A 14,113-nucleotide genomic window follows, 5' to 3' on the forward strand; every position below is an offset into this window, starting at 1 on the left:
AAAATTTCTTTAAGGTAATTCACCCTTCTCATTCTCTCTCAATCGGTCTCAATCGCTCTATCCCTTTTATTCGACAAAAACGCTGCACATCTATGTGACGTTTTTTAAAAATTTTACCCTCATGCGCCAAAAGAAGTTTCCCTTCAAAAACATATATTTTCTGAGAATAAAACCAGTAGAAGCTTTGTGAACGTAGCCTGTGTTTAATGAGAGTTAAACGTGGAATCTAGTATCTAAACGTGGAAATAGGTTGTTAGTTAATCATTTATCACAGATAAATATTTAAAACATAGGTCTAAGAATTATTGGACCTTTCAAGAAAAATATGGTTTTTTCGAGGGATTATCGACTTATTATTTTTGCTCGTTTTGAGTTGAAAAGCTTTTAATGTCATCAGAGGAAATTGATCGGAAATATTGAGATTAATGGGATGGCGATGTTATATTTTAGAAAAAATTGCTTCGTCAGTGTACCCCAGTTGAAATATTAATTTAAAAAAAGTTTCATCACAATATTACATCATCTTACATTACAAGGATAGATAATTATAATATGTATTATGTAGCCTACTGTTTTATGTTTAAGTTCGGAATAAATTACCAAGTACGAGTACCTACAGTGAAAGAGGCAAGTGGCAAGACGAAACGTTGCATTTTATTGTGATTGATCAAATGGACATACAAAAAAATCATTTAATCACATAGGTAACATAATGTACACTTATGACTTGTCAGTAAAGAAATACATATTAATGCTTCTAATTTTACATTTACTGCCACTTCTCAAATCAAGGGCGTAGAACGGGAGAGAAGAACTAGCAATAAACTCTTCGCCACTCTTTTTAATCGCCATTTTTTTGTTTTACAAAATGTTTGTAAGGAGCTGCAACTATTACACCATGTCCCATGTGACATTTTAAGTAATTAATAATAATAACATAAATTAAAAACAAAGATTTGTCCTCTATCAGCAGAAGGCATGGTGAAATAGGAGCACGCACCCACATTCTCGTTGGAACAACACGCAAACACATAGTCGAAATAACCAACATCACCGCATACACGAATTCAAGTACGACCAGTCATAATAACATGAAACCATGTCGCAAGTCTACACAGTTTGGACAACATAGCACTATAGTTTCGGATTTCTTTATTTTGGTCCTTAACGTTAATGATTTATAAGAACTTATGTATTATTAGTGTTAAAATAATGAGCAGTTTTGGCCTAGTGGTTTTAGACTGCTACCCTTATCGTACGTACGTACGACCCTGGCTGTGCACTTTCGATTTCACTGTGCGAGTTTAACTCTCGTTCGTACCGTGACGGACATCATGAGAAAACCGGCGTGCCTTAAACCCAAAAATTCGATGGCGCGTGACAGGCGCAGAATGCTGATCCTTCTTCTCTATTAGAAAAAAACAAATGAGCACGAAACAGCTGCAGAGCCCAGACCTAATCAGGTAGCGCCTGGTTAAATTCGATTATTTTGTTCCTCTTGACCGAAGACCAATATAAATAAACCAAATACGTGAAATACGGAGCTTTACCAACTGCAATAACTAAATATAAACTTTTACTCCTTTACCGCCTTTGATTAAAGTGGCAAAACTATCCCTAGACAAAGCTACGGAACTTTTAAATAAAGCCATTTACACTATCCTGATGGAAAACTATAAAAGTTTTTCCGCAGTTCGCTTTATAAAGGTGTTAACAGATGAACCTGCGATTTAAGAACATTAATTTTTATTATGGGAACTGCAATTTAACTTGTTAATGTTGCTAAATGACCTTAATAACAGGAACGCGAATTATAGAGTTAAAACCAATGTTTTTTTCTTTAATTACACTAAAGTTATAGTCATTTATAACCATTTATTATGATGATAAAACGTATATATACATATAATAGTCTTTTTTGGGTCCGAAAAAGGAGGTTTTCCAATTCTATGGTCCAATTTAATCTGGTAATATGACTTCATTACACAATAACAACTCAGTATATATTTAGTTCATCAAAAGGGACCAAAGTAAACAATATGTGAAACACTACCTCTAAAACAACATTCCCTTAGCGAATAACAATAATGACACCAAGCTACCACAAGCTACACAGGCCCCTTTAATATTTATACCAATTATAACGTCGGGAGGCACCCGGCGTGAAATTGAACGTTTACCAGCCTTAATTAGTGTACTGTTGACTTTGAGGATTGGCATTGTCTCAATTTTTGACGTTTTCATACGTTTTTATGATTATTCCATATAACCAACAATTTATTAATGAAGCTAATTATTGACTATTAAAATCGGAAATGTCTGTTCTTTTGTGTGCGATGTAACTGCATTGTTACATTTGTAAGAAAATTGTTTGTTCCTTATGTGGCCTTAAAACCTTTGCAGTTGCGCGGTATTGTTCTGAACAAAGGCATACAAGAATAATACCATTTTTAAATTTGGAATCTATTTTATTTTATGAAATTTTATTACATACGTAATTAAAACATTGCTGCAACAAGAGCATATTTATAGAATTATGGTAAGACAAATAACAAGTGTGTTGCATTGAAATTTATTTTCCATAACTTTTATTAATTATTGATATAAATAATACCTTCTAGGTCTCGTCCTCAAATTACTGTACTCGTTTCGTGATTTTTTGTAATAGACAAGTAGGTGATCAGCCTTCTGTAACTGACACACGCCATTGTCTTTTTGGGTCTAAAGCATGTCGGTTTCCTCACGATGTTTTCCTTCGCCGTATGAGCATGTGTTAAATGCACACATAGACCGCAAGAACATTGGTGCACAGCCGAAGATCCAACCTTCAACATTTCCAGATATTCCCAGCATTCCCTGACATATTTATGTACATCAATATCAATCAAGAAAATACTAACATAACCTAGAATAATCGAACTGATTGTCGACTGCACTCTCTACCATCCAGGTTCCCATCAGGGAGTAATTTTCAGTAGAACGCGTATTTCACTAATTTTCATAAAAAAAATTAATTCTCGGTTCAAATTTTGAACATAGTACTCGGCCATAAGCTAGCGATGCGTATGACAGCAATTTATCTTACTAGGCAGGATAAAGATTTGACGCAATCCCGATTTCATGCTATGATTGTACGATAACTGCATTTTCCCCGTTTCGTGGTTCGTTTAAATGACTGTGGTAATAGGATTTATTTTTGTGAATTTCGTGTATACTATTTTGGTTTTAATAGTTCCACCGTATGTTGATATTTGGTTTACAGTCCTATATACTAGTCAGATAGTCAACAAGCCATATTTTATTATATAAATATAATAATTGTAATAGCAATACATACACATTGATTTTCATATTAGTATTATATAATAAACTAATTATACTTTTGAACATTTAGCTCCTCAAACCAATTCATCCCAGAAACATTAATTAGACAATTAATTTGAAGTAATATTTTTTTAGAAACGATATTAGTTGTAAATTCGTAATATTTGTCGCATAGTACTTCAAGTAGGTACTATTGATTAAAAGAACTATGACGGATGAAACAACTAAGACTATTAACTATTAATTTATAATAAAGAAATGGCAGTTTTGACCTTCAGCTAGCGTACCTCCTTTCTGCTCCATCGGACTTCCTGGTTGTCTGCATTCAACAGTTGTACTGAGAAAGAAAACATCGTGAGGAAACCGGAATGCCTTAGGCCAAAAAAAACAATGGTATATGTTAGGCACGGAAGGCTGATAACCTAATTGCTTTTAGACAAAACATAGATCTTAGACCCAGACCTAAATGTAACGCCACTGATTTTTTTTTATTTCAATGTCTGAAAAAAACATAAATAACATTGAAGTTGATGTTTATGTACAATTCACAAATTCAATTTTCTAATATTCTACGCTCAATCTGTAATAAAATATTATAAAAATTAAAATTCCGCATCCTCTCAATGTTTATGACACAGCTTATTCCTAGTAGTCGACCGAGTGGTAATATCTATCTAATATCATGTACTTTTAGATACACAGGGACCATACTTGATTGGAAGTGAAGGGCAGGGTTTGCAAAACTCATACAATAGATATACGAATATTATATTGACTCTAAATAAAACAATACATACCATATAGTCTTCACACAAATACTCATTTCAATGTAAAGTGTACCTTTATCAAAATACTTTATAACAGTGATATTAAGTAAGCATCAGATTATATTACAATCACTCAGACTGCGCATTATACATGTACCTACATTCAAAGTAGTCTTAAGTATTTGCGACAAGCGTAAACCGCTATTGCTTACGCTTTGTCAAGTGTTAGCATATTCCGACTGGCGTTAAGAGGCAATGGGGCCACTTATTCCCAATAGTATGTAATGTTATGATTTATACATCAGAATATATCAGATCATCCCCTAATTAATGGACGCCTCCATCTGCTTTTATCAATCCCCACAAAAAAATATTTTAGGTACCTATAGTTGTAAACTTTACAAGAGGTAAGAGTTAGTAGAATTTTGGTGTTTCATACGTAAATAAGGTTATGCATAAAAATGCGCGTTAATTTGCATTTTATAATGAACAGAGTACATTCGTATTTTTGTAGTTTTGCGAATTCTATTTTAATGTGAGAATATGCACCAAAATAAACTAAACTAAGCTGTATTTTTGTAGTAATATTTAAATATAAAAATAAAAGCCCGTCTCTTTCTATTGTGTACCTAGTTAAATTTACATGCATGATTCATGATAAGACTTTTCGATATTTAAATGAAACTCAATATAATAAATACCATTCTATTGCTAAGAAGATTATGACAATATGAATTTATTATTAAGAGTAAGTGTAATACTGTTTGTATACACAAATATATATCTCTATATATATAAAATTCTCGTGTCACAATGTTCGTTCCCATACTCCTCCGAAACGGCTCGTCCGATTCTTATGAAATGTTTTATGCATATTCAGTAAGTCTGAGAATCGGCTACTATCTATATTTCAAACCCCTTAGTGATAAGGGGTGTCCACTCCAAAATTTGTATTTTTATTTTTTTACCACATACAAATAATATACCACCCCTAATTGTCCCTCACGACCAACCCTTATTTTTAATTTTTTAATTTATAATTTGTCACTTGAACTCAGAGCTTTATATAGATAAAAATTCACAGAAAAACCTAAAAAGTTTTCATTCCGGAAAACCGAACAGTCTCCGGGGTAGTGTAGCAAAAAGTTCCCAATGTTGGTATGTACCAAAAAGGTAGGCTAAGTAAAATCACATTAAGGAGAAACGAAGTTCGCGGGGGCAGCTAGTACCTACTCGTATATTATATTATATACTCACTCAAGTTAGTTTTATATACAAATGCATTTGCACTCTAGGTTTGTATTATTTTATTACATTCCATAAGACTCTTTCGGTTATCATTCACAAAAGTAATAAAATTGCCTGGTCAAAATAAAAAATCATTCAAGATATATATACCCCATTTTGTACAATTGTAACAAATTGAATACAATGTATACCCCACATAGTAGATTTAATCAACGAAAGACCTAATGAGAGTCAATTTGTTGTCGGTTAGAGGCCACAATTAAGGTTTTAGTCAATGTATCGGAAAACCCATTCAATGCCAGTCCACTTGCATTTAAATTGTGTGTCACAAATGTGAGTAGAATGTATTCCTTTAAATTTAATTAGCAACTCACCTCGGTTACTATCGAATGCTGTTTTTATGTGCTCTATAATAATTAATGCAATGAAAATTTTATAATTAAATTTTAATGAAACCTTACAAAACCGGTGTCGATAGCAAAAATAATTTAAACATTTTTCTCGGATGAATTTCAAGAAATAATAAAGTAGCAAAGCATAAACCGACCCCAAGTTATATATATTAATTCATTAATTTTCATTACTATTTACACAATTCAAAAAAAAAAACAATAGGTAATTAAAAAAAAATCTTTTAAATTCGAATACTAATGTACAATGGTAAATAATTCATTATTAAATCCTTGTGGAGATTTTGGTGTCATTATATTATCTTTTCGACTTTTGGAGCAAAATTTAATTATAGCACATATTATGGCCTACAGGTGGCAGTGGCAATTGAGGAAAGACGATGGTGGTATCCACGGGCAAGTCTCCAGCTAAGAGTCTTGGCACCCCCCGACTCCATGATGTGCTTGATTGGAGCTCGCACGCCAACTGATTCCCGATTCGATGGACATTCTTCGTAAGTATCTATATGATTTTCATACATTTTAATACTTTATTACATACTAGCGGCCCGTTCCGGCTTCGCACGGGTGGATATATATTTTTTTTTAATTTTTCGTACATATTGATATTTTCTTTAATATAGTGGTACATTTTTTGTTCTATCATCAATAGTTTTCGCAGCGCATGCGATGAAAGATAATTTATAGGCATTTTTTATACCTTGTATCAACATTATTGTAGTTTTAGTAGGGTTCCTTATTTTTTTCTTGCAATTAATAAAAACCCATAGTAATACGTGATAATGTAGCATTCAAATGGTGAAAGAATTTTTAAAATCGGTCCAGTACTTTTTGAGTCAATTCGTTACAAACATATTTACATACAAATCTCTCCTCTTTATAATATTAATATAGATTTATAATTTTAGTTTAGATTACAGTACAATCAGGAAACTAAACTAATTAGGGCAATGGGCGGCATTATAAGCGGACGACGTTAGGTTAGCTAGCGATCTCTCCCAGACTTTAATATATTAGAAACGAAAAAGGAGAAAATCATAATTGAGAAAAATGTGTGTTTATTTTTAATTGCGTTACACAATCCTTCACACTCTCTCTGTATTGAGTTACCCATGTATTTATTATACGTATTTTTTTATCTTAACTGTATAGTTTGCAAGAAATTTAAAGGAATTCGTAGTGTGGTGTAGACCTTCAGGCTCTATTTTATTTATATTGTTACATTAAGGTAATAGATTAAGTCTAATTATTACATACGAGTACTTATTTATTTATTTAGTTATTAAGCTTATAACATCACACACAGTACTAAAATTACTAATTATTTTACAAAAAATCTCACATCTAAAATGTGTGACAATTAATGTAAGCATAAGTTTCACAAAAAAAAAATTAAATAGAAATAAAAATTACAATTAAAACATATACGATAGTAAAAGCACACAATAAAATAAAATAAAATTACAGAAATTTGTTGGCACTTAGAGCAGAAAAAAAGAAAAATCATCATCAAAACAGCGAAATTAGGTTTGAGAAAGGCACCCCACAATGCTTTCTCTAAAACCGATCAGCCCACTACCGAATATATCCAGCTCTGGATACGCTGTGTTCAATTTGTTGAAATCGCGAAGAATTCGAACGAGAGATGCCTGAACTCCTAGGTTGGTTTTGGCAGAAGGAATTTGGAAGATATTGTTGATTTTAAACCTAGGGAATGAGTAAGGGACGACAAATTTGATTTACTTCGATCAATAGCTATTTCATATTTTATTATACTGTGGTATGTATATAATCACTAAGAACTATTTGTTTCATTCAATATATTCTACAATATCAAACAACGAGGTTAAGAATCCTATGCAAATACTATCCTACAATTAGCGTTTCAATCAAATTACATTTCACCCATACAAATATGGAAATAGAGACAGTTAAACTCGCTTCAAACACCCAATTTACATCAGTTATCATCAGGAAGAGGATCGGGAACAAATCTGATTAGTTCGTGCATAATACTACCTTAAACTGTTTAGGACTACAGCTCAGGCCTCAATAGGCATGTCATAATCAATCGGTATTAACAGTCTGTTGTTTTAGTGGTACTACCTGCAACACAAAATGCTCTCGTGGTAAAATTCACGTAATTGACATTTTTATTTTATTAGTTACTAGTAGACTCGGCCAAGCGTTGCCGTGGCTAAGATTTTTGTTATATTACATAGTAGTAAACTATTCAAGAGAAACGGCAGGAGAACACCAATCCACCATGCTTTTTTAGTGGTTATGCCATTAAATTGTAGCTTATGTGAAACGTTGGTAATTATTTTGATAAGGATCAATACCTAGGTACGAATAAAGAGCCTTTTCTAGCTGTGGTATTTTATTAATCAAAAATTAATAAAAGGACGCTTATTGTGACGTAACTATAAAAGATAGAGACATGCTGTTGCGACGTATTTTATAGATAGTGATGTGTCCTGAAAAATTGTAATACATCATTTTGTTCTATCATTAATAGTTTTCTCAGCGCACACGATTGAAGGAAGTTTTTTGTTTATTGTTTTACACCTTGGGTTAGATTATTCAAGTTTTAGTAAGCATCCCTTTGAAATTAAAACGTAGCCTATGTCACTCGGGAATAGTGTAGCTTGCCAACGGTGAAAGAATTTTTGAAATTGGTCCAGTAGTTTCGGAGCCTATTCATTTCAAACAAACAAAAAATCAAACCTCTCCTCTTTATAATATTAGTATAGAAAATATATTTGTATCACCTACTTGAAATCAAGTAGGTGATCAATTATAAATATAATTATTACCTAATTAATACCTATTAGATTGCTTGACAAGCATAAATCGGACGCTTATAAAAATACCCTTATTAAGACAGAAAAAATATTCCTTAAAATCGAGCTCGACTTCAATTTCATTATCATTTAATTAAAACTTTAATATAAAAAATATGCCAAAGTAATTTCCAAGTCCAATATTCAATTTTTACCATTACAAACTGTCCTTTCAGACTACAAGTGAGGTAAAAATAGATTGTAGCCATTATTGTAGCAATATTAAATGCTACGTGCTACAAGTGCTACACTGACGCGTGCTACATCAACGTCAGCGTAGAGCTTTGAACTACGACAGTGATAATAGTACTTAACTAAATATTAGTTGGCTGTACTATACAACTCTATTTGTTAAATAATTTTTTAAGTTAATTTACAAATTTAATAAATTTAATTTAACATTTATTTCAAGGGATTAGGAGCTATAAAGATAATTTTAACGTTATAATTATACGAAATTATAAAATGTTATAAAAACTGAACTTGGCTGAATCTGAAGTACTCTATTAATTTAAGCTAATCATTAAGTAGCAGTAAGTAGCAAGCATTTATTTTGAGTGGTTTTAGGCTTATCAGTGCTTCTTCAACCGTAAGGTCGGTAGTTCGTTCGCTGTGCATCAATGCATATCATTATTTTCATTTTATGTGCTAAATTTACACTTGCTCCTAGGAATTATACGCTATCCACTTTGATAAAGGTTTCTTGTATTTTTATTTAACATGTTACTGAATATAATGAAAAATAATGTAGGGACACAATTATGTATGCACATTAGTTCAAGAGGAAATCTAGGTTCCGCGCTGTCGCTAGTGTAGAAATATGTTACCATATAAGGCTGTTAAGTTTACTCTGTTCTTTTGCAAGAAATAAAAAGGCTTTTTATTTTATTTATTATTTTATAAGGCTGTTACCTTTATTCACTTGAGACCAAGCTCCTACTCAACACAAGCATAAATTCCAGTTCATCAGAACACGAAGATCTACCAGGACCGGAGTTCGTATCAGCTGGCGTGTCACTTTTCGTGGGTGGTGGCGCCTGCGGTGGTGGCGTCTTATACCGACAGAGAACACCCCAAGTTCGGTCTCCAGCACATCTAGTACCACCAGCCACGCATGATAGACTCTGGATGTGGAAGTGCTTTAATTACACGTGAGTTTCCATTATTTCTTACTATCTCACACATAAAATTTACGATCGTAAGTTTTAAGGAGTGATACCTAGACGCTAATTGTAGGCACAAAAGATGTTCATGGTGATAGATAGTTACAATAATATATATTCCTCCTTATTTTAGCGCAATAAATATTCAAAATATTTCGACTTGCTTAAACAATTTGGAAAATATAGCACTCAAAATCAGCCGGCACTGGGATTGCTGTTAAAATAAAATATGTTTATTATGGAATATAATATTCTACTTATTCCACGTCATTAAATTTGTATCGGTAGACATCCCTACTCATCGGCAAAGAAGACAGAGGGTGAAGGTAGAGAGAAAAAACTCTCGGTACTCATTTAAAATATCAAATAATCATTATTTTTCAAATTAACCAAGTCGCAATACTTGTTTTAAATATCTTCTAGTAATCTATAAAAATATGCTTTAGTCCTTAGTTAATATCAAAGATGACGTATAAAATACATAAATAACATATCCCTATCTGAAATTTCGCTATACATATAGGAATATGATTTCATAAAAATGCACAATGGCGTAAAAAACTCTTCTCTTGGTTTGTAAAAGTCGGCCGTGACTAACGTTTTACAATTCGCTTCATGATGAAATACTCAAATTGGGACATTAATTAACAATCCTAATTAATTACCTACATACAGAATTTCATTAAAATAATCCCTTTAAACAACAAAACTTAATTGCGCTTCCGTACTCCGCAATTATTTAAAACAATTGCAATTATGGTCCTGATTATATTTAATTTTATCCGATGTAAGTGCGTAAATACATGTTCTGTCAAGTGAAGCGTGAGTGATAAACTGGATATTTTCATTGAATGAAATTTAATACGATTCTGCAGGAACTGACTGGTTTTATATAGAATTTATATTTTATATTGGAAATGGGATGTACTGGTTGTGTTTACGCTTTACAGGACATTTGCTATTTGAATACGATAAAAATTTTAATAAATTAAAGAGAAATTTGGCGATAAAAACCTGGGCCTTGCCTCCAGAGTTTTGTATCTAAAATATTGTATATTAATAAGGACATCTCCTTCCTTCAAGAAAAGAGCGTAATAAAAAAAGGCCGGCAGCGCACTCGCGAGCCCTCTTGCATCGAGTGTCCATGGGCGGCCTCCTGCCCGTTTGCCCTCTGTCCTATAAATATATATATATACTAGCTGATCCGGCAAACGTCGTTTTGCCATGTATATCATGATCAATAAAAAATAGGGGTTGATCGTAGAGGGGTGAAAATTGAGGATTGTATGTTGTATCATAAAAAAATTGAAATTAAAAATTTTGTCTATAAAATAAAAATAAAAAATTTAAGGGTGGACTACCCCTAACATTTAGGGGGATGAAAAATAGATGTTGGCTGATTCTCATAGATACCGGATAAGCACAAAAAAATTTCATCAATATCGGTCAAGCCGTTTCGAAGGAGTATGGCAACGAAAACTGTGACACGAGAATTTTATATATTAGATTTGTCCTATAAATAATATAAATATTTGTACATATTGTTTCTAATTGTTAAATTGAAACTTTAAAAAAATCAAAATGTTTCTTTTCTACATCCATTATGTTTAAATAAAGTGTTAAGTTATTGTCCTTAAATAGGTTTTTATACATAGACTGGGGGAGGATAAAACTAGCAAAAATTTAATATATTGTATCTTTTTTATTGTATGGGATGCCATGGGTAATATGGGTAAAGGGTAAATAATTTCATGATGAGCAGCTTGATCCACTAATTGGTAAAGTTTGTCTGAGAGTTAATATTTTAATTAGCAAGGATGCCTTAGTCAAGTTTGTCTAGCCAAAGTATATTTGTAGACAAAATTTAAAATGTATGCTGCGCAATAGTAATTTTAAAGCCACAGACCACAAATCGATTTCAAATTTCACGTCAGTCATTTATTTTATAACCTATCAAAAACACAAATGTGAAATTTTACGTGTTAATGTTTAAAATTTTTCACAAATGTAAACGATTTAAAACGAGTATTCAAACACAATATACGATAATTTGTTTAGGAAAAATCATAAGTGAAACAAATTTGTATGCACATTTCTTGTTAGTCACCAACCTTTAAAAAATAAAAAGGGTGCGTGTACTTATGTACGCGCGTAAGAAGTTATACTTCTTTGGCATTATTAAAAATACTTTTTGATTACATGCAAATCATTAATTACAATTGAATAATCAAAGACTGGAAAAGGAGTCATTATAGTCAATAAAGTTCAGTTTACATTTGAAAAATTAAATATATAGATTATAGATATTTATTATTATTCTCTTACATTAAGTGTAACATAAATTCTATTATTATTCGAATGTTGTATTTAAATTATTATGTCCAATGCCTAGCATCTTCCGTGGGCAACTTTATTCTGTTAATTTTGTGTCACGGTGCGCGCGCATCGTAAAATTTCACTCTCATCAATTTTTCATAAAGCGCCTAAAGAAGTATAACTTCAAAAATATAGTTTAGTTTAGAAATGGCCTTTTCGCGTCGGTCTTGTATCAGAGCCACTCACTGTGTACAATGGAAAACCGAGATATATTAATAATAAACTTTATTTATAATAATTATAATATTAAATAACTGGATGATGTTAATATTCTCTTTAATATTAAACATTACAAGCTCTTTCCAAAAAAACGGAAGAGATGTAATTCAACGTGTATTTTTTGCGTTATAGAGTGTATTTGTGCATATTGGAGCAGGTTCCATTGTTTTAATAGGAATTTCAAATAAATTTGTATTATTCTCGTAACAACTAAAATACTATATATACGTCCATTGAGCAGGTATTTTAATAAAATGGTATTACATTTATTCCTGCAATATCGATAAACGATTCAATTGTGACATTTAATTATCTCACAATGATCGTGCTTTATTTCCAAATTAATTGCTTGTATTGCAATTTCAGAATACTACAGTAATTACAGTGTATCAAAATCTAATAAAATAATTTGTGTATATTAGTAATTATATATGTTATTAACCAATTTACGTATGACATAACATCAGCTACTTTGGATTAAAACAGTGGCGCTATAGCTCTTGGTTATGTTTTCAAGTTTTTATATCTCGAGAATTTATTTTCATAATATCAACCTTTGAACATACACTATAGATTTTTGCATGCCACTTTTGTTCCTATGTTTTCCTTTACCATATCTTACGCACTTTAGAACAACTTAAATAATCCTTAAAACTACGTAATGAACGCATAAATTTCAGGCTCTTCGACGGCTCTTTCAGGTGTTTACCGATTTAACAAAAAAAACTTACACGTTTTTTTATGTATGATCAAATATAAGGTATAGCTAGGTATACCTAATAACGTGGCACACTAGCCTTAAGGTGCTTTGAAATACTATAATATTAAATGCCAAACTGATCATGAGATACTTTTTTCATATCCTGTATACTTATTCTATGTGTTATTTAAACCATTCTTTTCAGAACTCAGCTATCGACTGATGGCGTAACAATCGCGGCTCCATCGGAAGCCGGTCGCTGGTCACTCTGGGCACTTTCTCTTTCGAGCCGAGGTCTTCGATTTTCTGCTCCGAAGACCATCAACGTCTTCAGGCCTATACAACTAGACTTCGCCCTCCCACCGGCCCTAAAAGTCGGAGAAACTGTCGAAGTGGATGTGAAGATAACGAACAATATTAACAATTGTATGGATGTGAGTATATTTTTTTATAATTGTGTTTTTTAGATTTAGAATTAAAATCTAATACGTTGTTGGTATATGGGATATATTAGTATATATATTAGTCATTCTTGCCCTTAGCGCCTTATATTGTGAAATGATTTAGAACATTGTGGAAATACTTATGTCACTTATATAGGTGAAAATAAGCGAAATTGTACCAGAAAATAATTTTAGGCAGGTATCGGTTGAATACATTATTCACCATAAAAAACTTCATGGCAAGACAAAGTCTAAATTGTATATTATATAGATACTAGAGACTAATATACATACAGACCTTACATTTGCATCATATTGTTATTCTAATAGTGACTAAGTAAACAAATTTAATACATCTAACTAATTGTATTGAACATTAGTTAAATTATAATTCGAACATGATATGACGCGGTCCAATTATACAGATGCCCGGAAGGTCTAGATAATACAATACAGTGAACATTCTATATAATATTATGATCGTGAAAGAATAAAATATACCTATTATATAAAGCTAATTTTTACAGGAAAAATTTCTGATTTGTATCAAAATTATTAATATATATTAAATACAATAGTGACTAGATATAATCGATATGAGATTTAGCTTTTGAAAAATT

General features: G+C 31.8%; 1 protein-coding gene across 1 annotated transcript in view; it reads left to right on the forward strand.

Moving 5' to 3' along the window:
* The window catches only part of LOC125057651 (C3 and PZP-like alpha-2-macroglobulin domain-containing protein 8), a 194,966-nt gene that overhangs the window by 161,881 nt on the left and 18,972 nt on the right, over positions 1–14,113 (forward strand). The window contains exons 11-13 of the mRNA XM_047661428.1: positions 6,104–6,243; positions 9,555–9,743; positions 13,256–13,484. Coding sequence (XP_047517384.1) covers positions 6,104–6,243; positions 9,555–9,743; positions 13,256–13,484 — 558 coding nt within the window. The remainder of the gene's footprint in view (positions 1–6,103; positions 6,244–9,554; positions 9,744–13,255; positions 13,485–14,113) is intronic.

This window comes from Pieris napi, chromosome 17 (genome assembly GCF_905475465.1).
Source record: "Pieris napi chromosome 17, ilPieNapi1.2, whole genome shotgun sequence".
Lineage (NCBI taxonomy): Eukaryota > Metazoa > Arthropoda > Insecta > Lepidoptera > Pieridae > Pieris > Pieris napi.